Source organism: Eschrichtius robustus, chromosome 14, assembly GCF_028021215.1.
Source record: "Eschrichtius robustus isolate mEscRob2 chromosome 14, mEscRob2.pri, whole genome shotgun sequence".
NCBI lineage: Eukaryota > Metazoa > Chordata > Mammalia > Artiodactyla > Eschrichtiidae > Eschrichtius > Eschrichtius robustus.
The window spans coordinates 84,605,409-84,627,890 of NC_090837.1; the positions used below are offsets into that span (position 1 = coordinate 84,605,409).

General features: G+C 42.0%; 1 protein-coding gene across 3 annotated transcripts in view; it reads left to right on the forward strand.

Annotated features, from left to right (window-relative positions):
• Nucleotides 1–22,482, forward strand: part of PMAIP1 (phorbol-12-myristate-13-acetate-induced protein 1) — a 132,162-nt gene that overhangs the window by 69,178 nt on the left and 40,502 nt on the right. The window contains exon 2 of one of the 3 annotated variants that reach the window (XM_068562764.1): nucleotides 876–1,062. The exons of the other annotated variants lie outside the window; for them this stretch is intronic. Within the exon in view, the coding sequence (XP_068418865.1) occupies nucleotides 876–912 (37 nt within the window). The 3' untranslated portion in view covers nucleotides 913–1,062. Of the gene's footprint in view, nucleotides 1–875; nucleotides 1,063–22,482 lie in introns of those variants that run through there. 3 annotated transcript variants of the gene reach the window in all.

Sequence of the window (22,482 nt, forward strand, 5' to 3'; positions counted from 1 at the left end):
AAAGTCAGCTCAAACTATTAGTGGGCTCTGAACCCACAGCATGTTCATTTGATTGCGAATTGGACTAGCTTTTGCTCATTTGAAGCTCTTGCCTCTCAACATTTTGTCCTACGAGGGGAAAATGTGTTAGCGGTCGTGTTGGCCCGCAGCTCGATCTGCCGAATACGAGTGTACACTCCCGTGGAAGGCAGCCCCATTCTCACAGGCATGTTTTCAACAATCGGGTGTGCAAAAAAGTGGGCTGCGTCTGTGCCACTTTGCCTCTTAATCTACGGGCACAACCCCCATGGTCTCATCTTTCTGTGAATATTTTGCCTCAGAATCTCATTTAGCTCTTATTCCACCTCTTTGTGAACAGTTCTCTTTCTTCCTGCTTCCTCTTCCTCTTTAACCACAATACAGAATGAAAGTACAATTCACACTTCCCTTTTACATGCATATATGATTACTAAATAGTACTCCCTTTTACCTTTTTAAAATTTGAAATGGAGAGAGAATTCCCTGGTGGTCTAGTGGTTAGGACTTGTGCTTTCACTGCCAAGGGCTGTCAGGGGAATAAGATCCCACAAGCCACGCAGCGCAGCAAAAAAAAAAAAAAAATCTGTAAAAATTTTGTTCAAATTTTTGAAAAATGCAAAATGTCGAGAAGTCTGTGACCAAGAGAAGGGCAAGAGGGCAAGACATTGTAGGCCAAAGAAGCTGCAGGAGAGAGAAGGTAGCAGGATGGGGATGAAACTTATGCTGTAACTTGAATTCCTCAATAATGATATGGTCCTAATGTGGATATGAGTATGGGTTTTTCTTTTTCTTTTCAAATTTTCTGTAAAACATTTCTTTAAGGTTTGATAAAGAATAAGTTTGTGTTGTTTCTGCAGGCTGGAAGTATCCTCAAATATCTACAAATTCCAATAGCAATAAGGTACCACAAAGGAAAAAGGAGACTATGAGAGTAACCAGTCAAAAGGAAGGTTCTCCAGTTGAGTTAGAGAGACCTGTGGCCTGGCCTGCCATGGAGGAGAGAAGTCACCAAAGAAAGCCAGAGAACAAGATCGGAAAGCCAAACTGGGTAGTTAAGAATAACTGGGGTAGGCAATGGGACCTATGGTTGTGTAAGTGCATTGAACTGACCCTATGAATCTGACTAGACCCCTTAAAGATGGGGTCTATAGAGAACCAAGCTAAGCACAAAATGGGTGCTTACTTTATATTGGTAGGATGGTTGTTAAAAATGGCGACGAAGGGAGATTGGTCTGGCTGTTATGTACAAAATGGATTGAGAAGGGAGATTGTAAAGGCAAGCAGATCATGTAGGAATGTGATGTGATGATCCCAACGTGGGACAAGGAGGTGTATCGGCAATAGGAATGGACGGGTGGACTTAAGACCAATCGGGGATTAATAGGATTTGGTGACTAACTCCACATGGGGTGAGAGAAAGAAAGTGATATATAGACGGCAGTTCCTAGGTAGGGAGGTAAGGCCATGTGGAGAAGTGGTTAGGAGCTCAGTCTTTAAATCCAAACAAACCACAGTTTGAACCCCACATCTACTGATTACCAGCTGTATGACGTTGGGAAAGATCTTACTCTTTCCAATCCCAGTTTTTTTCTTCTATAAAATAGCAGAGTTATGAGAAATAAATGAAATGTAAAGTACTTTTAATGGTGCCTGGAAGAAAATACATGTTCAGTGAAAGTTAGCTATTGTCATTTTCCCTCTGTTCCACCTACCCATCAAAGATTTTCCAGAAGGAAGATGGTGGTCTATTTTCCCATAGAAAAATGACCATTGGTTCCCCAAATGGTCCAAGCCAAAAGAATATAACAGTGTGTTTCAGTGGTTACCATGCTCACAGCTGCTCATCATGAAACTTCTCCTGCAGATAAATCAGGCACCTAGCTGACATATAATAATCACTATTGACAAGAAGGAAACCAGGTTCGTGTCATAGCATGATTTATTTGCCCTTAGTGGGAAACTGTCACTGCCAACTTGCTTTCTTTTTGGAATCCACAAATGGAAACCTTAAATTCACCTCCTCATATTCAGTGAAAAACAAAACAAGTTCAATACTAAAATAATTGTTTGGGGTTGAAGTTGATCAACTTTGTTACTGTTATCAACAATCCTGGCATAAGTGTAGTGCATCATATTATATTTTCAAGAGTATAAGCTGGTATCTACATTGGCATCCCTTTAAAAGTCCTTAATTCTCATACCACTGACCAAAGTCCAAGCTTTTCTTTCTGTCTTAACACCAATACCACCTCTGATCTCACACACACACACACACACACACACACACACACACACAGAGTCACTACTCCTGATGTGAAAAACACAGCTCTGTCTTTTTCTGAAATTTTACTTCCTGGTTTTGATTAACTGAAAAGAGTCAAGACAAAGTTTTGATAAATGGCAGGAGGCAGATGGTGCTAAAACACGCTCTTCTGGCCAAGGAATGTCCTCAATTTGAGAACGTAAGATAAGAAACAGGAAATGAAAAATGAAAATAAAAATCTCCCCCAACTGTAAAGTGTATTAATGGTCAATAACCTTCTGGAGATGGTTTCTCTTTAAACATCCGGAAATAGGTTCTTGGTGACTTCCTGGCTAGTTGAGCACAACTTTTTGTGAGATACAGGACCAGGATCCACACAAATGTAGAACAAAGTTAAATAAGTCACATTTTCTCAGTGAGTATTAGTTCTCTTTCTTTCTTTTGTTATTCCCCTTAAGTTAATAGAGACTATCTCTATCTCCGCAGAAAAGAATTTTGTCAATTACATTTAAAAAATTTATTTACATACTTATTCACTCAACAAACATTTATTTTTAAATGCCTATTGGATTTGAAATGACTGAAACATATTTTTATTTTTCCCTTTTTCTGTCCTCCTTATGAGATGACTAAGGAATATATGGAGAAAAGGCCATAGAAGTGTGACTATCCAGGGAATTCCCAGGTGGTCCAGTGGTTAGGACTCTGTGTTTCCACTGCAGAGGGCACGGTTCAATCCCTGGTCGGGGGACTAAGATCCTGCAAGCCGTGCAGCATGGCCAAAAAAAAAAAAAAAAAAAAAAAAAAGTGAGACTATCTATTAGCGACTACTTGAGAAAATGGAAGAATGTCAATAATCCAGGTAGAAGAAATCAACTGAGAATCCCCACAGCTCACTTTTAGTGAGGTGACCTTTCCTCCCGGTTGCCCGGTTCTAGGGCAACCTAGAACCGGTTGATGGTTCTAGGTTATGCGCATAGTCGTGGAGTAATTATTGATAGGGCTCCCAATCATTCTCCAGACGTGTCCCAGTTTGGAGGTTGAATTATATGGTTTCCATATGTAATTTCATTTGGGAAAATCCAAGATATGTGTTAGGGACAAATACTTATTCTCTACTCCTCATGTCCCCCACAGGTAAGAGTATTTCCGTACCACTCCCCAGACCGGAAAGTATGGGGCAAATACTTCTGGCTTCTCTCTGCCCCCTCAACTTCTCCAAATGGAAAGAGGACTGCAAATGGGAAAGGACTGATCTGATTGCTGAAGTTGGGAGAAGGAGCTGAATATGCTCAGCTCTGTTTTGGGGCAGGGGAAGGGAGCGTTTCTGTTAGATCTGGCTGCTAACACAGAGGGCACACTTTGGTCTGCTTGCCACTATGTGGAGCCTGTGGTTGCCCTTCTGTTTCAGTGGCAGGTTGAATAAATCAGATTAATTTGTCTAGGGGACGATGTCAGTTAACCCAATAGGCCTCAGATCCACATTCTTCAATCAGCTTAATCAGTAATATATTGACGTTTTGATCTTCATTTTTTCGTCTCCTATGTCTTATTTCTCATTTGGTTCCAGCTTTGGGTGGAGATGTTTATTGAATTCCCAAGCCCCAATGTCTTGTTACTTTAGCTAGGACACTGAGGCACGGGCCCAAGGGCTGACCTTGTGGGTTGAAATAAAATGTGGAGATTGATGCTTCTGTTCTGAAAAGGGCAGGAAGATAATATTTTAGCCTTGGTGTGAAGAGCTGCAGCTTGCCTTAAACTACAGAGGCACAACTTGACCTAATATTCCAAGGAGGCTAAGACAGGGATTAATTCACCAAAAAAGAGGTTTTGAGCCCCATAAGGACTCACTGGAAACAGGCAGAGCATCAGTATACAGGTCTTTCTGACTTTCTTCCAAGAAAGTATGGTAAGGTTACTCTCCACTGTGTGGTGAGATTTACAGGCATGCTTTGCCTGTTCAGAGGAGACCTGAAATTTCCTATCTGTGTTAGTTAGCAGGGGTGTGAATTGCTCCAATTAGGGGATACATCCAAAGCCACATGCTCCAATCAGCATTATCAGAACTAAAGCTCTTATTCTGTTCTCCATTTGTATTTCTCAATTGGTTTCAAGCTCAGAAATGGGATATTATTGATGGATTCTTCCTCTCCATTACCAATAACTCAGATGTCCAAACAGATATACCAGGAGTCTATCATTTGTAGGGTTAAAAAAGATTAACTGTAGGTTGAAAAGCCCCTCCCATCACACAGTTTCTAGTCCTTCTCTCAGGGCCTTGCTAATTATGAAAGAACAGGTGAGGGTGACTAGATATGTAAGGAAAATATCTAATATGAGACGAAAGGGAACAAACCAAGCAAATAAAAAAACACAGAGGAAGGAAGACAATGAAGGAAAGAGAAAAAAAATTTTTAAATGATTGAAGTGCACAGAGACAAAAGAGAAGATATTGCATTCATGAATAAGAATGGGAAGCGATAGAAAAAGAACTTTTGAAATAACAAGAAAATGCTCTTGTAAATTAAAACTATTGTAGCAAAAATAAAAATTCAATAAAAGTATCAGGAGAGTTTGACATAAGTGGAAAAGGCAGTTGCCTCAAACAGTCAGGGCCCAGTTTACACAGCTCTCCTCTCCCTGGCACACTGGGAACTGTCACCTCAGAGGCAGAGGAAGCAAGGCCGTGACAGTGAATCCTCGGGCAGGCCCCGTGCAGAGCGTGTAGGTGTCTGTGGTTCATCTGCACATCTCTCTATCCATAGGTAGTGTGGGCTTATCCCATACGGAAATGTGTACCAAGGAAACAGTTTGCTTTTTAAGAATGATACGTCCTCCTTACCCCCAGAGTCTTCCACTGCCACTTAGCGTTCTTGCCTTCTAAAGACACCAGGCGTGATGTGCCATGACATCCGTCTCCTATGCTTCACCATCAGTGGCCAAGCAGAGCCTTAAGTTGGATGTACGGGAGGTGCACACGGTGTACCGCTTTCCCTTCCGTGCACCAGATGACTGACTTCCCTTGGCAGGATGCCAAGTCTAATTGGGATCCATGAGAAATATCTCAGGCCAGGGCTGCCCTAATCGCTTCAGGAAGGAGGGTCAGCCCTCCACCTCATGTTCATCCTGAATGGAGTAACTTGCGGGCTCAGGATCAGCCAATACCCAGAGGTTGATGTCCATTCAGTCCCATGGAAGCAATATTCAGAACGGCAGAGGGTAGGAGAGAAACTGAGCTGAGCTGGTCATTGCCTGAGATTGAGCCAGCCACCAGGACCACTCAGGGCCCTTGCACCCTAGCAAAGGTAGAGGCGAACATATTTCTGGAATGCAAGGGTACCTGTCCTTTAGCTTACCCAAGGCATAGGGTTTGGATACAGAAGGGTAAATCCCCAATAAAGTTGCTTCCTACCCCCCCCCCAAAAAAAAAAAGTATCAGGAGAGAGGCTGAGAAAATCTACCAGAAAAAAAAGGAATGTGTAGTTGAAGCAGTGGAAAACAGGAGAGAAAAGATGAAAAGTTTAGATCAGTCCAGAGGTCCGACATCCTGATCATAAGAGATCCAGAAAGAGAGACTAGAAAGAAATGTAGAAGAGAAAAAATACAAAGAACTAATTCAAGGGAATTCCCTGACAGTCCAGTGGTTAGGACTCCTTGTTTTCATTGCTGAGGGCCCAGGTTCGATCCCTGGCCGGGGGACTAAGATCCCACAAGCCGCATGGAGTGGCCAAAAATAAAATAAAATAAAATGAAAACACACCAAGAAGATCTCTGTGAAATTTCAGAACACTGGGTACAAAAATGAGATCCTAAGACCATTCAGAGAGAGGAAAACACACACACATACATCTCATATAAAAGACAGAGAATCAAACTTACATCAGGTTTCACAAAACAACTCAGGCAGCTAACAGAAAATGAAGAAATTCCTTCAAAATTATGAAAAAGAATGATTTCCAACTAAGAATTTTATACCCTGTTAACATCAAGTATGAAGATAGAATAAATACATTTTCATATATGCAAGATCCCATCATATTTTCCTCCCACTTATTTCTCAGGAAGCTCTTGGAGTGTGAATTTCATCAAAATGAGTGAGTGAATCAGGAAAGAAGATGACATGGGATCCAGGAAATGGTATGAACCAAGGAAGAAGACGAAGAATAATGGTAAAGGGAGATTCTAGAATAACAACTTTACAGCTGACCTGAGAGCAACCAATCTGGACTGCAGTAGTAGGATGAAGTGTTCCAGGAGGGATGTCTCAAAAACAAGAAAAGAAAGAAATTGAGAGATGTGTTTGAAATTACTGAAAGGGGATTTATTCTGCTGGCAAAGAGTTTGGAGATAGATTAATGATACAAAGAAAATTAAGCAAATGAAAAAAATGAGGCAATTATTATCTGCAAGGAAATAAAAAGCTGTACAAAAAATATATTACATGGCTCATCTGTGCATATGCATGTTGATTTAACCAAAATCTATGACATGTTTATAGTGGTGAGAATAGAGGGGTGGGGAAAAGAAAGGTGGAGGAGAGGAAACAGTTTCAGAGCAATAAATATTAATCTTCTAAATAAGGAAGTCACTAGAGAATATCTAAAAAATATTCAATATGAATCAGTAAATATAAGAATATATAAGTAGATAAGATATATGAGGTTAAATACTAGGAAAATAGCTAAAATAGGTGAAAATGCTTTTATCTAAAAACTGAAAAATCAAGATTGGGAAAGGGTGGGGAAGGGGTACGCTGGTTTTCATTTTAAGCAATGTACTAGTTGACTTTTAAAGCTGTGCACATACATCAATTTTTTTTAGGTATAAATTAAATCAACAGTTTGCTTTCCCGGATTAAAGTATAACTTGTTTTACAAGAGATTGGTTTTCATCCAATTTATCAAGTATTCCCTCAACACTTCTCCCTCTAAAAGTGATCAAAGCTGCTTAATAAGAAATGAAAAAAAAGGGGGCTAATTTCATTCATTCATTTTTGCAACTCAAATATTTGTGGAGAGTTCACTGTTCTGGTCACGTGGCATATGCACATCAGTGAACAAAACTGAAGAAGGCCCTATCTTTGCAGAGCTTAGTCTCATGGGAGAAAGAATAAACCATTGACCTAAAACATAGGTAATTATGTAGTATTTTATGAAGTAGAACTAAGTAAAGGTGATCCAGAGTGGAGGTGGGATGGAAGGACGGCAATTTAAAATAGAATAGTCAGGGAATTCCCTGGTGGTCCAGTGGTTAGGACTCTGCGCTTTCACTGCCGGGGCCTGGGTTTGATCCCTGGTTGGGAAACTGAGATCCCACAAGCTACACGGTGCAGCCAAAAAAAAGAATAGTCTGAGCAGGTCTCATTGAAAATGTGATAACTGAGAAAGATGAGAAGGAAGTGAACATACAGGAGGTGAATACTCCAGGCAGATGAAAGAGGCCAGACAAAGGCCTGAAGGTGGGAGCCTGGCACGTATTCAGGAAACACCAAGGAGATCAAGGTGCTGAAAGGTGGTCAGGGAGAAATGCAGGTGGGAGCGGGGTAGGCAGGAATGGGGAAGGTGGCGAGCATTTGGATTCAGGGTGCAGCAAATCCCGAGACAGATGGGAGGAGAGCTGGGGTATCAGGGAAACCAGTTAGGTGGCCATGTAGGAACAAGATGGCGTAGCCCAGGTAGTGGAAATGGAACTCCTGAGAAGCACTTAGATTCTGGATGTATTTTAAAGGTAGAGCAGACATGACTTACCTTTGGATCAGATGTGTTGTGAGAGGGAAAAAGGGAATCATAGATGACTCCAAATTGTGTGTACCAAAGAATGAAGGAGCATCAATGTAGATGGAAGAGAACAGGTGCTTGAGGGGCTGAGGAGGGATGGGGTCCAAGCGGGGGGGTGGGGGGTGTGTTTGGGGAGGAGTGCAGACAGCTCACCTGTGTTAACGGGAGGGAAAGCAGAGTGTGTGACGCAGATGGTGGCTGTAGGGAGCGGTAGTGCGCGCAAATGTGGACGTCTCTTCTAATTGCTTCCTTCTTTTTTTTTTCCAACAAACCTACTTTTTAAAAAAAGTTTTTATTGGGGTATAATTTACAATGTTGTGTTACTTTCAGGTGTACAGCAAAGTGAATCTGTTATACATATACATATATCCACTCTTTTTTAGCTTCTTTTCCCATATAGGCGATTATAGATTATTGAGTAGAGTTCCCTGTGCTACACAGTAGGTCTTTATTAGTCATCTGTTTTATATACAGTAGTGTGTATGTGCCAACCCCAATCTTCCAATTTATCTCTTCTCCTCCTACTCCCCAGTAACCATAAGTTTATTTTTTTTATCTATAACTCTATTTCTGTTTTGTAGATAAGCTGATTTGTAGACTTTTTTTTTTAGATTCCACATATAAGTGATATTATATATTTGTCTTTCTCTGACTTACTTCACTCAGTATGAGAATCTCTAAGTCCATCCATGTTGCTGCAAGTGGCATTATTTTGTTGTTTTTCATGGCTGAGTAATATTCCATTGTATGTATGTACATGTACCACATCTTCTTTATCCATTCCCCTGTTGATGGAGAAAACCATAATTTGAAAAGATACATGCACTCCAATATTCATTGCAGCACTATTTACAATAGCTAAGACATGGAAGCAACCTAACTGCTTCCTTCTGCTTCAACAACCAGGAAGCAAGGTTGTTAGCTAAGAGTGAAGAGAGCTGAGGCAGTGTTGAAGGTTTGAAGAGATAGTAGGTGTGATGTAGTTGCCAGGAGAGGGACAGCATGAACAGGCGGGGAAGGTAGCATAACTGGTGGTCGACATGTAAGGCCCAATGAAGTTCATGATTATTGCCCTTCCTGTCCATCAAACACCACTTCGTACATTTCTGTGACCTGCTTTAAGTGTCAACTAGGAAGCCCTGGTCCAACGGGAGGAAAAAACTGAATTCAGTTTGAAGCATTATCCAAATTTCTGTGACTTTATTACGAAAAACACGATAGAATCGAGACACCTTCACTGCCGCCCGCCCCATGCCATTTGTCGTAAAGGAAGCGGGGTGCAGTTCAGAGGGGTTTTGTGAATTCTTTTAGTCGAGCACTAACTAGGGGCGGTGGGGGAGAGAGAGAGGAGAATAGTGGGAGGAAGGGAGAAAACTATTCTTTATAGAACAATACCAGTCAATAAGTGGAAGGAATAATAAAATTAGAAAAATCACCATTTTGCAGCCCCCCTGTATTGACTCAGGCAAAGATCATCAATGGACAATAAGACTATCGGTGTTAAGATTATTGGAGAATATGTGATTCCTGTAGACTCAAAGTACCACTCATATATTGCTAACTCTTCACAAAAGGAAAATACATCCTTGCCTTGAAGAGAGTTGGTGAACATCACCATAGGAGAGTGATCAAACTTGGCATCAGCTTCACGGGCCCCTGATATGATGAGGCGGAAGTGTACAATATCACCAGTGTGGCATTCTCCGCAAAAATGTTTAACTCAAATCTAATTGTAGGAAGACAATCAGACAGTTTCAGAACAGGGGACATTCTCCAAGACCAGTTGGCCTGGATCCTTCAAAAAAGTCAATGTCATGAAAGAAAATAGGAAGTGAGAGGACTGTTCTTGATTAGAAGAGACTCCAGAGGGTAAAGGAAACAGTACAGGGCTTCCCTGGTGGCGCAGTGGTTGAGAGTCGGCCTGCCAATGCAGGGGACACGGGTTCGAGCCCTGGTCTGGGAAGATCCCACATGCCGCGGAGCAACTAGGCCCGTAAGCCACAATTACTGAACCTGCGCGCCTGGAGCCTGTGCTCCGCAACAAGAGAGGCCGCGATAGTGAGAGGCCCACGCACCGCGATGAAGAGTGGCCCCCGCTTGCCACAACTAGAGAAAGCCCTCGCACAGAAACGAAGACCCAACACGGCCATAAATAAATAAATAAATAAATTTAATACTTGCTACTCTAAAAAAAAAAAAGAAAACAGTACAACGTGAACCTAGATTGGACCCTGGATCAGAAAACTGGATAGCCATGAAAAGACATTTTTGGGACAATTGAGGAAATCTAAATATGGATTGTATATTAGATAATGTTATGGAATTAATGTTAATTTACTTCGGAGTGACATTCATTTAATGTTTACGTAGGAAGCTACCTTACTCTCAGGAGACACAGGCTGAAGTAGTTAGAGGTGAAGAGTTATGATGCCAGCAAGATATTTTCAAACATTTCAGCCATAATAAGAAAGTGGTGTTTTGAGTGTGCGTGTGTGTGTGTGTGTGTGTATCGGTGAAGGTGAACAGACAGAGCAATAAAGCAAAAGTGGCCAAATGTTAACAACTGGTGAATCTAGACGAAGATGATATTTGTGTACAATTTTTCTGTAGATATGAAATTTTTCCAAATAAAAGTTGGGTGAAAAAAAGAGCACTAACCTTGGCACGCTACTGAAAGTATCCTAAAATACAAGAAAGTCAAAAGGGACAGGAGACCCGGGTCATTTGAATGCCAAATGCTCTCTGTTTTTTGAAAGCAGTGATTGCTATATTGTTTTCCATTTCTAAAAATTTCCTAAATTCCAGCACAACGATTAATTCTACAAGAGTTCCAAAAAGGCAAGACTGTTTCCATATTCCGGGCAAAATTTTTCTGGGTACCAAAATAAAAAAAGACCACGAAAAACCAAAAGCACAAAAACAAATACCCCCTGCCCCACTGGAGGAGAAGGACGACAGGAGCTTCTGATGGTTGAGTGACAGTGTCGACTCTCCTTCAGGAAGTAAACAGGATCCCGGCTCTCTGGTTTCCCCCGAGGTAAACTCAGAAACTCAGAACGTGGCTCACTCCAGAAAGGATCACCCATTTAGTAACTGCAGGCCCTGGCAGACAAATAGAGGAAAACACAGCCTACTCTTCTCAAAGTTCTTCCTTTAGAACTCAGAGCTCACCAGCAGACCCAGCTGAAAGCCATGCAGTTTAAGAGAGTGTGGACAACTTGGAGAAAGAAGGCTCCCAGCCCATAAAAATGACTTCAGGGGACTTCCCTGGCAGTCCAGTGGTTAAGATTCCACGCTTCCACTTGCAGGGGGCACAGGTTCAATCCCTGGTCAGTGAACTAAGATCCCACATACCACATGGCAGGGCCAAAAAGTAAAAAAAAAAAAAAAAAAAAAAAAAAAAATGACTTCAGGATTACAGGACAAGTTTTCTGAGGACGGTCTGAGAGAACTGGCCACTTTGCCAGGAAAAGAACAGCTATGTGGCAATTGAATGACGGTTCTTCAGATATACAAAGAAAATGGCAACCAGATGCTCCCCGCTGCCACGAGAACAGGGAAAGAGGAAATTAGTTGGTCATAATGAAGGCATCCCTTTCTGGGAAGGTTGTTAAAAAGGGGCTGGGCATTACCAGAGGGGCGTGTCTGGAGAAGTAGATGTCCTCTCAAGGTGATGCAAGGCTTGTTCACAAAAAAAGTTTAAAAGAACAATTTAAAAACATTTTTTTTTTAGCAATTGGAGCTTTGAAAATTTTAGTTGACCCAGAAAATTCCAAGCTTTGTTTAACTTAACCAGTCGATACTTTATTTTTCTATTTTTATTTTTTTTTTTTTAAACCCACCTACCAGAGAAAGGAGATGCCACGATCTTCTGTAGGGGATGTAAACATTCCCTCATCATGACTGTCTCTGACCACAAGTGGCATGGCAGGAAGTTCATTCCGAAGCAGTGAATCAACCAAAGTGGATCTATATTCGACTTGAGAGGGAAGCACGGGGTGGGGTTGAGACAGGCTGGGTCCTGGGACCCTTTACTGCAGGGCTTGCACCTGGACAAACGTCTTCTGGAGCAACAGAAAACAAAGAAACTATAAGGGACTAAAAATAACTGCACGAGTGTGCAGCCAGGGCAATTATAGACAATAAGATACAAAAAGGCTCAAACTGGGAATTCCCCGATGGTCCAATGGTTAGGACTCTGTGCTTTCACTGCTGTGGCCCGGGTTCAATCCTTGGTCGGGGAACTAAGATCCTGAAAGCCACGCAGTGTGGCCAAAAAAAGAAAAAAGGCCCCAAACCAAGTGCCACTTCTGAGGTGCCAGGACCGAAAGCAGGGTCCTGCACATGATCCCTGCACACAGCATCAGCAGGGGGTGGGCAGACCACCTAAGCCACCCTTCCGGCCTGACCCACCAACCCGCCCCACCCTCATCCCATCTAAGAAACCTGCCCTCCCCACTCTGAGCGCAAGCAAGGTCACCTGTTTCTTGTTTTCACTCCCTTGTGCTGCAGCACGAGCCCCAATAAAGCCTTGCTTGAATTTCTCATCTGACCACTTATCAATTTCTATTGATTAAAGAGTCCAGGGGGACGTGTAAGATGAGACGAAGTGAGAGAGTAGCATGGACATATATACACTACCAAATGTAAAATAGATAGCTAGTGGGAAGCAGCCGCATAGCACAGGGAGATCAGCTTGGTGCTTTGTGACCACCTAGAGGGGTGGGGTAGGGAGGGTGGGAGGGAGACGCAAGAGGGAGGGGATATGGGGATATATGTATATGTATAGCTGATTCACTTTGTTATAAAGCAGAAACTAACACAACATTGTAAAGCAATTATACTCCAATAAAGATGTTAAAAATAAATAAATAAATAAGGAGTCCAAGGACCTGGGTTGGTAACAGAGTGATAAATGGAGCATTGTTCTGGGGCCCAGTGGCCTTGGCCTGGCTGGGCCACCAATTAACTGCAGCTTCGGTAAATTTCCTCACCCCTCTGGTCCTTAACGTCTTCACCTGTCAAATGGTCCAGTAGTCAGCAAACTTTGGCCCTCAGCCTGTTTTTGTAAATAAAGTTTTATTGAAACGCAGTCACACCCTTTCATTTACATATTGTCTGTGACTACTTTCTCACTAAGACAGAGTAGTTGTAACAGAGATTATATGGTCCACAAAGCCTCAGATATCTACTATCCGGCCCTTTACTGGCAGTTAATGACTCTTGAACCAATCAATTTCTTAGGTCCTGTTTCCTAAGCTACTGCTTTTTTTTTAATTGAAGTATAGCTGATGTACAATATTATATGTTATAGGTGTACAGTAGAGTGATTCACAATTTTTAAAGGTTATACTCCATTTAGTTATTATAAAATATTGAATATATTCTCCATGTTGTACAATATATCCTTGTAGCTTGTTTTATACATAATAGTTTGTACCTCTTAATCTCCTACCCTACTTTGCCCCTCCCCTCTTCCCTCTCCCCACTGGTAACCACTAGTTTGTTGTCTATATCTGTGAGTCTGCTTCTTGATGATAAGTATCACCTGGGGGACTTATTTAAAGTACAGATTACAGGCCCTGCCTCTGGAAATTCTGATTCAGTAGACCTGGTCCTGGGTCCTATTTTTAACCAGCCCTCTGTCACCTTCAGGCAAAGGCATGCTTCAAGCTCTAAATTATATCAATGCATCACTGAATGCGTTTTCCCCTGTGGCTTTATCTTTCTAATTATGTTTATTTTGATAAGCACGCTAATTGTCCTGGGTAAGAGGATGAAGATGGAAATGAGGATGACAGTTAAAATATGCGTAGGGGAGAGGGAAAATTTCTCGTGAGTCAACATCTTCCACACATAATTCACAAAGTATGAGATGCACATGTAGCTAATCAAGGGTTGGCACCTTCTCAGGGCTGAAGTGAGCTCCATTCCTCTGTAATTACTGTGCTCTCTGTAACCTATCTCAAAAAAGTTCTCTTCTTGACGGAGCGCCCGGGTCCTAATACACAGATTACATGTGAGAAAAGAAAACATTACGGAGAGAAACAGATCCAAAAATTGAGGCTGATTTTGTCAGAAGAGTTTTAAACGGAATGATCCCACCATCAAAGCAATTGGACTTTCTCTGCACAGCTGGACAAAGTGGGATCCAAATGTGTTCATCGCCTGAAAGCAGAAGTTGATAGTATCCCAAGAGCTCTTCCATGATTTACGCCGCCAATTACTTTTGTTTGCTTTTTGCTTTTGCTTCATCTGTGTTTCTCTTGTTCCCCCACACTCAACTTTGTCATTTATGCCAGGCTATCTCTGTGACAGTAACAGCTTTCCAAAAAGCCTTCATAAGTCACCTCCCCCATCCTCCCAACCCCTGCAAGATTCCCTTTTCATCGAAACTAGAACCTCACAGGCGGGGCTGGCTCAGCCTTCCCAGGAAGTTCCATATCATGCATGTCTGGGGGACGAGCCCTTCCTGAGGTTGAAGAGAAAAAGTTTCTTATGCTCTCTGGCATGGGCATTCATTCGGGGTTTGAAGAAGCCACCAAGGCCATGAGAAAGCAAATCTGAAAAATCCCAGGCAGTTCATTTTGGTGGCTCTTTCTCAGCTGGGAGGTGGCTCTTTCTGCTGGGCTCACAGCGCCATCTCTTGGCCTCCAGCTAACAATGGCCTTGACTCTAAAAGTGGGAAGAGATTCCAGAGTGCAAGGTAATAATCTGGCGCTGTTACAGGAGCTAGTGCCACCTGTAAATGATATCCTGAGAGCAGGATATCTTTAATCTTTAATTACCAATCCTGCTCATCTGAGGTTGACTTTTGGATCTTGACACCAATAGGAGCTCCACGAGCCGCTGAGGTGAGGGTTCTTCATCCTCACACCAGCTGATCTGCCTTCCTTCAGTTTTCTTTCCACTTATTCCAGAAAATAAGTGTTTCAAAATAGCACTTAAAAATACTCATTTTAGCCCCTGGCACCCACAGGTAACTTTGAAGCACTTTCTGATCATTTTTTGGTGAACCACAAATAGCAACAAACCAAATACACAAAAATTGATTTCTAGCGGGGAATTGCAAATCTGGGCAAATTCTGTGAAGATATTTGTTCTGAGACTTTTCTGAGCCCAAAGAACCAGAAAGACTAGGAAAGATACAGTGAGCAGCAGGGAAATAGAAAAGGGGTAATGCTACTCACAAAAAAGCAGTTCCCATTTTTCAAAAGCATATTTTTGTTGATAGGAAAGAAGTCCTTTGACGCTTCTTTAAGATCAGGAATAAATAATGCTCCAGAGAAAAAATAAAAATAAATACAAGGGGAGCTAGGCCATAAAGCAACCACTTTACTTCATAAACAGTAAAATAAAAATTAGTTTGAGTTGTTTGGGGGCCCTGTGTCCTGTTTTTCCAAGTCAATGATACATCTTTATGGACAGATAAATGAGCACAACTTTTGTATTAAAAACAGGTAACCCTCCCCAACCAATTACTCCCAATAAACACACACACACACACACACACACACACACACACACACACACACACACGCTTTTCGAATTGGAAAGGGACTGAGAATTAATCGGATATGGTAAGTGTGAACCAGCTAGGGAAACAGTGGTCTGGTTTCTCCTGAGGTTTTCATTCTGCAATATATAGAGTCTTGCTTTGGAGAAGATGTGCCGGTCGCTTAATCCATGGCCTTCACCCCAAAGCATTCTTCTTAAAAGCGCAGATGCTGGAGCAGACAGATATCCTGTGTGACCTTACGTTCTCCGTCTCATTCTCTGTCTGTATAACAGGGATGATAACGGTACCCACTTCAGTGTGTTGTTCAAAAACTAGATAATATAGGTAAGAAGCTTCGAACAGTGCCTGGCATGCAGTGAGTAGCACCATATAAAGTTGCGGCTATTACTACGATGATCCCAAAATCAGAGATTCTATTTCTTGTCTTGGTGGCCAATTTAACGTTTTCCCACCCTGGTGTTTGGATTGTTTGCTCTCATAAATGAAACGATCCCTCGCTACCCCAGGTTGAGCTCTACCTTCACAACAGTCTGATCCTTCTATACTTTTTTTCAGAACACTCAGACACAGTGACAAGGGATTTGGGAGGAAAAATAGTCTTCTAGGGGAGTCTGTGCTTAAGAGCCCTGGTCCTGGAAGACATCGCAGAGCTGCCAGTTAACCAATCTTGAACTCAAGGACCCACGGGGCTCTTATCATGTGAGATAACAACCCTCCACCCTGAGTTTAAACCGTTTTCAGGCGGGTGTTGTGACTCTTGCTATCAGGTCACTCTGATACAAAAGCATTTTGCAAAAGTCCCTACAAGAACTTGGTCGTACTGCTCTTTCTTTGTCTTGATATTCACTGATCACTCAGGATGAACCACTTCTAGGCATCCTGCTAATTTAAATAAAAGACCCAGGTGGTCTAGACAGGCAGCCCCTCCCTGCCCCCCAAGTGTCTGTGCCCCATCAGCCTCTAGAGACAACAGAACATGAAAAAACGGAGGGAATGTTTTGACTAGTTATCTCAACACACCTCAAACCTTCACACATCCTCAAATGAAAGATCAAGCCAGTCTTTTCAGGAAAGCAAACGAGAATTGTATTTAGTGCTACAAAGGACCCTGGCAACTAGTGATTGTTGAAGGTATTCTGAAATAAACGATCTTAAAAGAGATGAAACTTCCAGGAGAATTTGTGCCCTCACCCACGTGACTGTGGTGGAGCTCTTACTCCAGGTGACAGTATTTGTGAAAATATACTTGTATCCTCCCGCGTTCTGTTTGCTCCAGTAGGATTTTGTTCCTGGAGAATTTCGGGGCACTGGTGGTGAGGAGAATTCCTGGAAGGCAGTGGGCACCCGAGCTGGTACTGCCTGCGGCGCCCCTGTCCCCCAACCCAGCCAGAGGCACCCCGCCTGCCTCCTCCTACAAGAATTAAGTAAACCCTAGCAGCCTGCCTACAATTTAGGTACCCACCCATCTTTTTTTGTTTGTGTTTCTTTCTTAGTCAATAATGTTGTGTTGTTTTAGAATTAGACTCTGAGTTAAATGAGTGTTTTTGTTTTTTGCTCCCATTGTAATTCAATCTAATTCTCACTTAAATCTAAAGTAAATTTGCAAAGCAAAAAGAACAGTATTGCCCAGCTAAAATCACTTATGCCAATGAGCTACTTGGGAAGAACAGCAGGGATTACAGATGGGAAGAAACAACAAAAACAACAAAAAACAACAAAACAAGCTAGTTGCCTGGTGCGCATCTGATTTCTGCAAATGGCCTCCTCCCAGGAGAAAAAACCTGGCTTCCCAACTGAGACACCACAACTGGAATTCGGGTTCACCTCCAAAACGTTGTATCTTGGGACTTCAAAGGGGCATGAGGAAACTTTTTTGGGGTAGTGGGAATATGTGCCAGCTTATTCTGGTGGCATCCATATGACTGTATTCATTTGTCAAGATCCATAGAACTGTACATATAAAAAGAACAAACTTTACTGAAAGTAAGTTATTGAGTGTAAATATTTTTTTTAATAAATTTATTTATTTATTTTTGGCTGCGTTAGGTCTTCATTGCTGTGTGTGGGCTTTCTCTAGTTGTGGTGAGTGGGGACTACTCTTCATTTCAGGGAGTGGGCTTCTCATTGCGGTGGCTTCTCTTGTTGCGGAGCACGGGCTCTAGGCACGCGGGCTCAGTAGTTGTGGCGCACGGGTCTAGTTGCTCCGTGCCATGTGGGATCTTCCCCAACCAGGGATCGAACCCATGTCCCCTGCATTGGCAGGCGGATTCTTAACCACTGCACCACCAGGGAAGTCCTGAGTGTAAATTTTAAACCTGACTCAAAATGGAAAAAAAACAAAATTAGCACTTGTGGTAATTTCACAGACCCAAACCCAGCCAATTAGAGTGAAGTCATTTTGCTATCTTCTATAAAGGTATTGAGAGGTTTTTTTTTAATGCTTTTTTACTTCTATTCTATTCTGTCTCCCAAGTCTCTTCCAGGAAATAGCATTTCAGATGTCACAAACTTGAGTTCACTATGAAATCCTTGTGAAATAAACATTTATTCTTTCTTTTAAAAATTTAACTTGGGTCCAAAACAAGGGGATAAGGGGGATCTTGAAACTAATATAGTTACACAGGTAACTGTCTGAAAACAGGATCTTCCCCTATAGCAATTAACTTATCTAGCGTACCTCTGAACAAATTCCTTAGAGTTGTCGAGCTCTAAAATAATAGGAAAATCGCTTATCTTTTCCGTTTCCAGATTCCTTGGCTGTAAAATCTAGGGCGGACTCGATTAACCTTCTTTGTGCCTGCCCGGATTGCCGGTGGTGCCGCCTGAAGCACGGTGTGCAGACCCGTCCAGTGATCCTGCCCCCCAAGGCTTCTGTGGACACTGGCCTTGAGGGGCTGGAGAATTCAGGTGGTGACTCGTGACACCTGGCTGCCATCTTGGAATCTCGGACCTGACAGTCAGCTCCCTGTGGATGTGACCTGTTTGTTTAGTTCTCTTCTCTATCTTTAGCACCTGGCCCAGGGGAACTCAGAGGACATTCAGTAACTAAGGTTACAAACCAATGAATGAATATACCACAGGATTTGTAAGGTCCCTTGCAGCTCTAAAGCTCGAAGGACAGAAGTAGTGGGCCTCAAGCCAGACATGCTCTACCCTTAGAGTGGGTCTTCCAGAGACCCTTACGACATAGAAGCTTGTTTCCAGTGTCTTTCATTGGGTTTCCTTTCTCTAGCCTCAGATTTAGATTGTAATCCAGATAGAAACACCCCCCACCCCCACCCCGCCCACCCCAGGCAGTATAAAACATTAGGCTGGTTATAATAATGTTCACATTTCTCTGAATGAAAGCTCCAGGGCATTTTTTAGTAGGGAGGGTGAAAAAGAGTATTGCCTAAAGTCATGGATGGAATGAGGTGAAGGACTGGATTGGGTTCCAGGGAGAGGGAAGTGCAAATCTTGCCAATTTTACAAGTGTGCCCAGGGCCTGCCCTGCCCATTATGCCCATCTTGAGTTTAGGGATTCCAAGCCAATCACACTGTCTCCATAAGCCACAAAGATCCACCGTACAGATGAGCAGCTTTGCTTTAATGTGTTCAGTGGATCCATCTCCAGTGTATGGTTCCAGGACTTTAAAAATATATTCACCTGTGTAGCCACCCTCCAATCAAGACATAGAACATTCCTGTCACTCCAAAAAATTTTTCACAAGCCTCTTTGCAGTTAATCCCAGACCCTAGGCCCCAGATGACCATTGATCTATATACCATCAATATAGACTTGTTTCTTCTTTTATAATGTCACATAAATGGAAACACGTCTAGCTTGTTTCACACAGCATGACATTTTTGAGACTCAAAGTATTGTTCCACGAATCAGCTGTTCGTTCCTTTTTATTGATGGGTAATATTTCAGCATGGCTTTTGTTTAAGAAAAAAAATTGTGCTTTTGTTTATTTATAGTTTAAGTAACCAATTTTATTTATTCTGCTTGATTTTATTTATTTATTTTTTAATTAATTAATTATTTTTGGCTGTGTTGGGTCTTTGTTTCTGTACGACGGCTTTTCTCTAGTTGCGGCAAGCGGGGGCCACTCTTCATCGCGGTGCGCGGGCCTCTCACTATCGCGGCCTCTCTTGTTGCGGAGCACAGGCTCCAGACACGCAGGCTCAGTAGTTGTGGCTCACGGGCCTAGTTGCTCCGCGGCATGTGGGATCTTCCCAGACCAGGGCTCTAACCCATGTCTTCTGCATTGGCAGGCGGATTCTTAACCACTGCGCCACCAGGGAAGCCCCTCTGCTTGATTTTAAATATAGCATTATTGTTTTTTAATGAAAAGGATACTTGTTCATTTATTTATTCAAGAAATACAAAGAAAAGAGTTCCCTGATGGCCTAGTGGTTAAGATTCCGGGCTTTCCCAGAGATAAACCCACACACATATGGTCACCTTATCTTTGATAAAGGAGGCAAGCATATACAGTGGAGAAAAGACAGCCTCTTCAATAAGTGGTGCTGGGAAAATTGGACAGGTACATGTAAAAGTATGAAATTAGAACACTCCCTGACACCATGCACAAAAATAAACTCAAAATGGATTAAAGACCTAAGTGTAAGACCAGACACTATCAAACTCTTAGAGGAAAACATAGGCAGAACACTCTATGACATACATCGCAGCAAGATTCTTTTTGACCCAGCTCCCAGAGAAATGGAAATAAGAACACAAATAAACAAATGGGACCTAATGAAACTTAAAAGCTTTTGCACAGCAAAGGAAACCATAAACAAGGCCAAAAGACAACCCTCAGAATGGGAGAAAATATTTGCAAATGAAGCAACTGACAAAGGATTAATCTCCAAGATTTACAAGCAGCTCATGCAGCTCAATAACAAAAAAACGAACAACCCAATCCAAAAATGGGCAGAAGACCTAAATAGACATTTCTCCAAAGAAGATATACAGATGGCCTACAGACACATGAAAGAATGCTCAACATCATTAATCATTAGAGAAATGCAAATCAAAACTACAATGAGATATCATCTCACACCGGTCAGAATGGCCATCATCAAAAAATCTAGAAACAATAAATGCTGGAGAGGGTGTGGAGGAAAGGGAACACTCTTGCACTGTTGGAGGGAATGTAAATTGATACAGCCACTATGGAGAACAGTATGGAGGTTCCTTAAAAAACTACAAATAGAACTACCATACGACCCAGCAATCCCACTACTGGGCATATACCCTGAGAAAACCATAGTTCAAAAAGAGTCATGTACCAAAATGTTCATTGCAGCTCTATTTACAATAGCCAGGACATGGAAGCAACCTAAATGTCCATCGACAGATGAATGGATAAAGAAGATGTGGCACATATATACAATGGAATATTACTCAGCCATAAAAAGAAATGAAATGGAGGTGTTTGTAATGAGGTGGATGGAGTTTGAGTCTGTCATACAGAGTGAAGTAAGTCAGAAAGAGAAAAACAAATACAGTATGCTAACACATATATATGGAATCTAAGGGAAAAAAAAAAAAGGCCATGAAGAACCTAGTGGCAAGACGGGAATAAAGACACAGACCTACTAGAGAATGGACTTGAGGATACGGGGAGGGGGTGGGGTAAGATGTGACAGGGTAAGAGAGTGTCATGGACATATATACACTACCAAATGTAAAATAGATAGCTAGTGGGAAGCAGCCACATAGCACAGGGAGATCAGCTCGGTGCTTTGTGACCACCTAGAGGGGTGGGATGGGGAGGGTGGGAGGGAGGGAGATGCAAGAGGGAAGAGATATGGGAACATATTGTATGTGTATAACTGATTCACTTTGTTATAAAGCAGAAGCTAACACACCATTGTAAGGCAATTATACTTCAATAAAGATGTTTAAAAAAAAAAAAAAAAAAAGATTCCGGGCTTTCACTGCTGCGGCCCGGGTTCATTTCCTGGTCGGGGAGCTGAGATCCTGCAAGCTGCACGGCGCAACCAAAAATACAAAAAACAAGAAACAAAGAAGATGGTAAAAATTATCTGCAATTCAAATATCTAGAGACAGCCACTGCGAATATTCTAGTATTCATTCTTTTTTTTTTTAATATTTATTTTTTATTTTATGGCTGTGTTGGGTCTTCGTTTCTGTGCGAGGGCTTTCTCCAGTTGCGGCAAATGGGGACCACTCTTCATCGCGGTGCACGGGCCTCCCACTATCGCAGCCTCTCTTGTTGCGGAGCACAGGCTCCAGACGCGCAGGCTCTGTAATTGTGGCTCACGGGCCTAGTTGCTCCGCGGCATGTGGGATCCTCCCAGACCAGGGCTCGAACCCGTGTTTCCTGCATTGACAGGCAGATTCTCAACCATTGCGCCACCAGGGAAGCCCTCTAGTATTCATTCTTGCAGACATCTTCCTGTGTGATACATATACAAACATACACGGACATGTTTTTTAATAAGTGGAGTTACAGTATTTATTTTTATTATCTATTTTCACTCAACAATTTATTGATGGTCAAATACATATCTACAATATTCCACTGTATGTACCAATCATATTTATTTAATCAGCTGTTTATTTTGGAACATTGGTCATTTTCACATGTTCCTTTTAAACTATGAATATTCTCCTATATACATCTTTTGGCTTTTGTGTGAATAGATCCTTCATAAACTTCCAGTGATAGGTCAAACAATATTAACATGTCACATATTGAAACCTATTGCCAAAGTATAGTCTTGAAAGGTTATACCAACTTCCACTCCCAGAAATAGTGCTTGCCTGTTCATTTTTCATATGCCATTCCTAGGCTGGGCAATATTTTAAATTTTGTCAATAAGTAAAAATTTTAAAAAACCCCAAACCCCTCGTTATGTGTGAGGTTCCCATCTTGTTTTGTATCTTT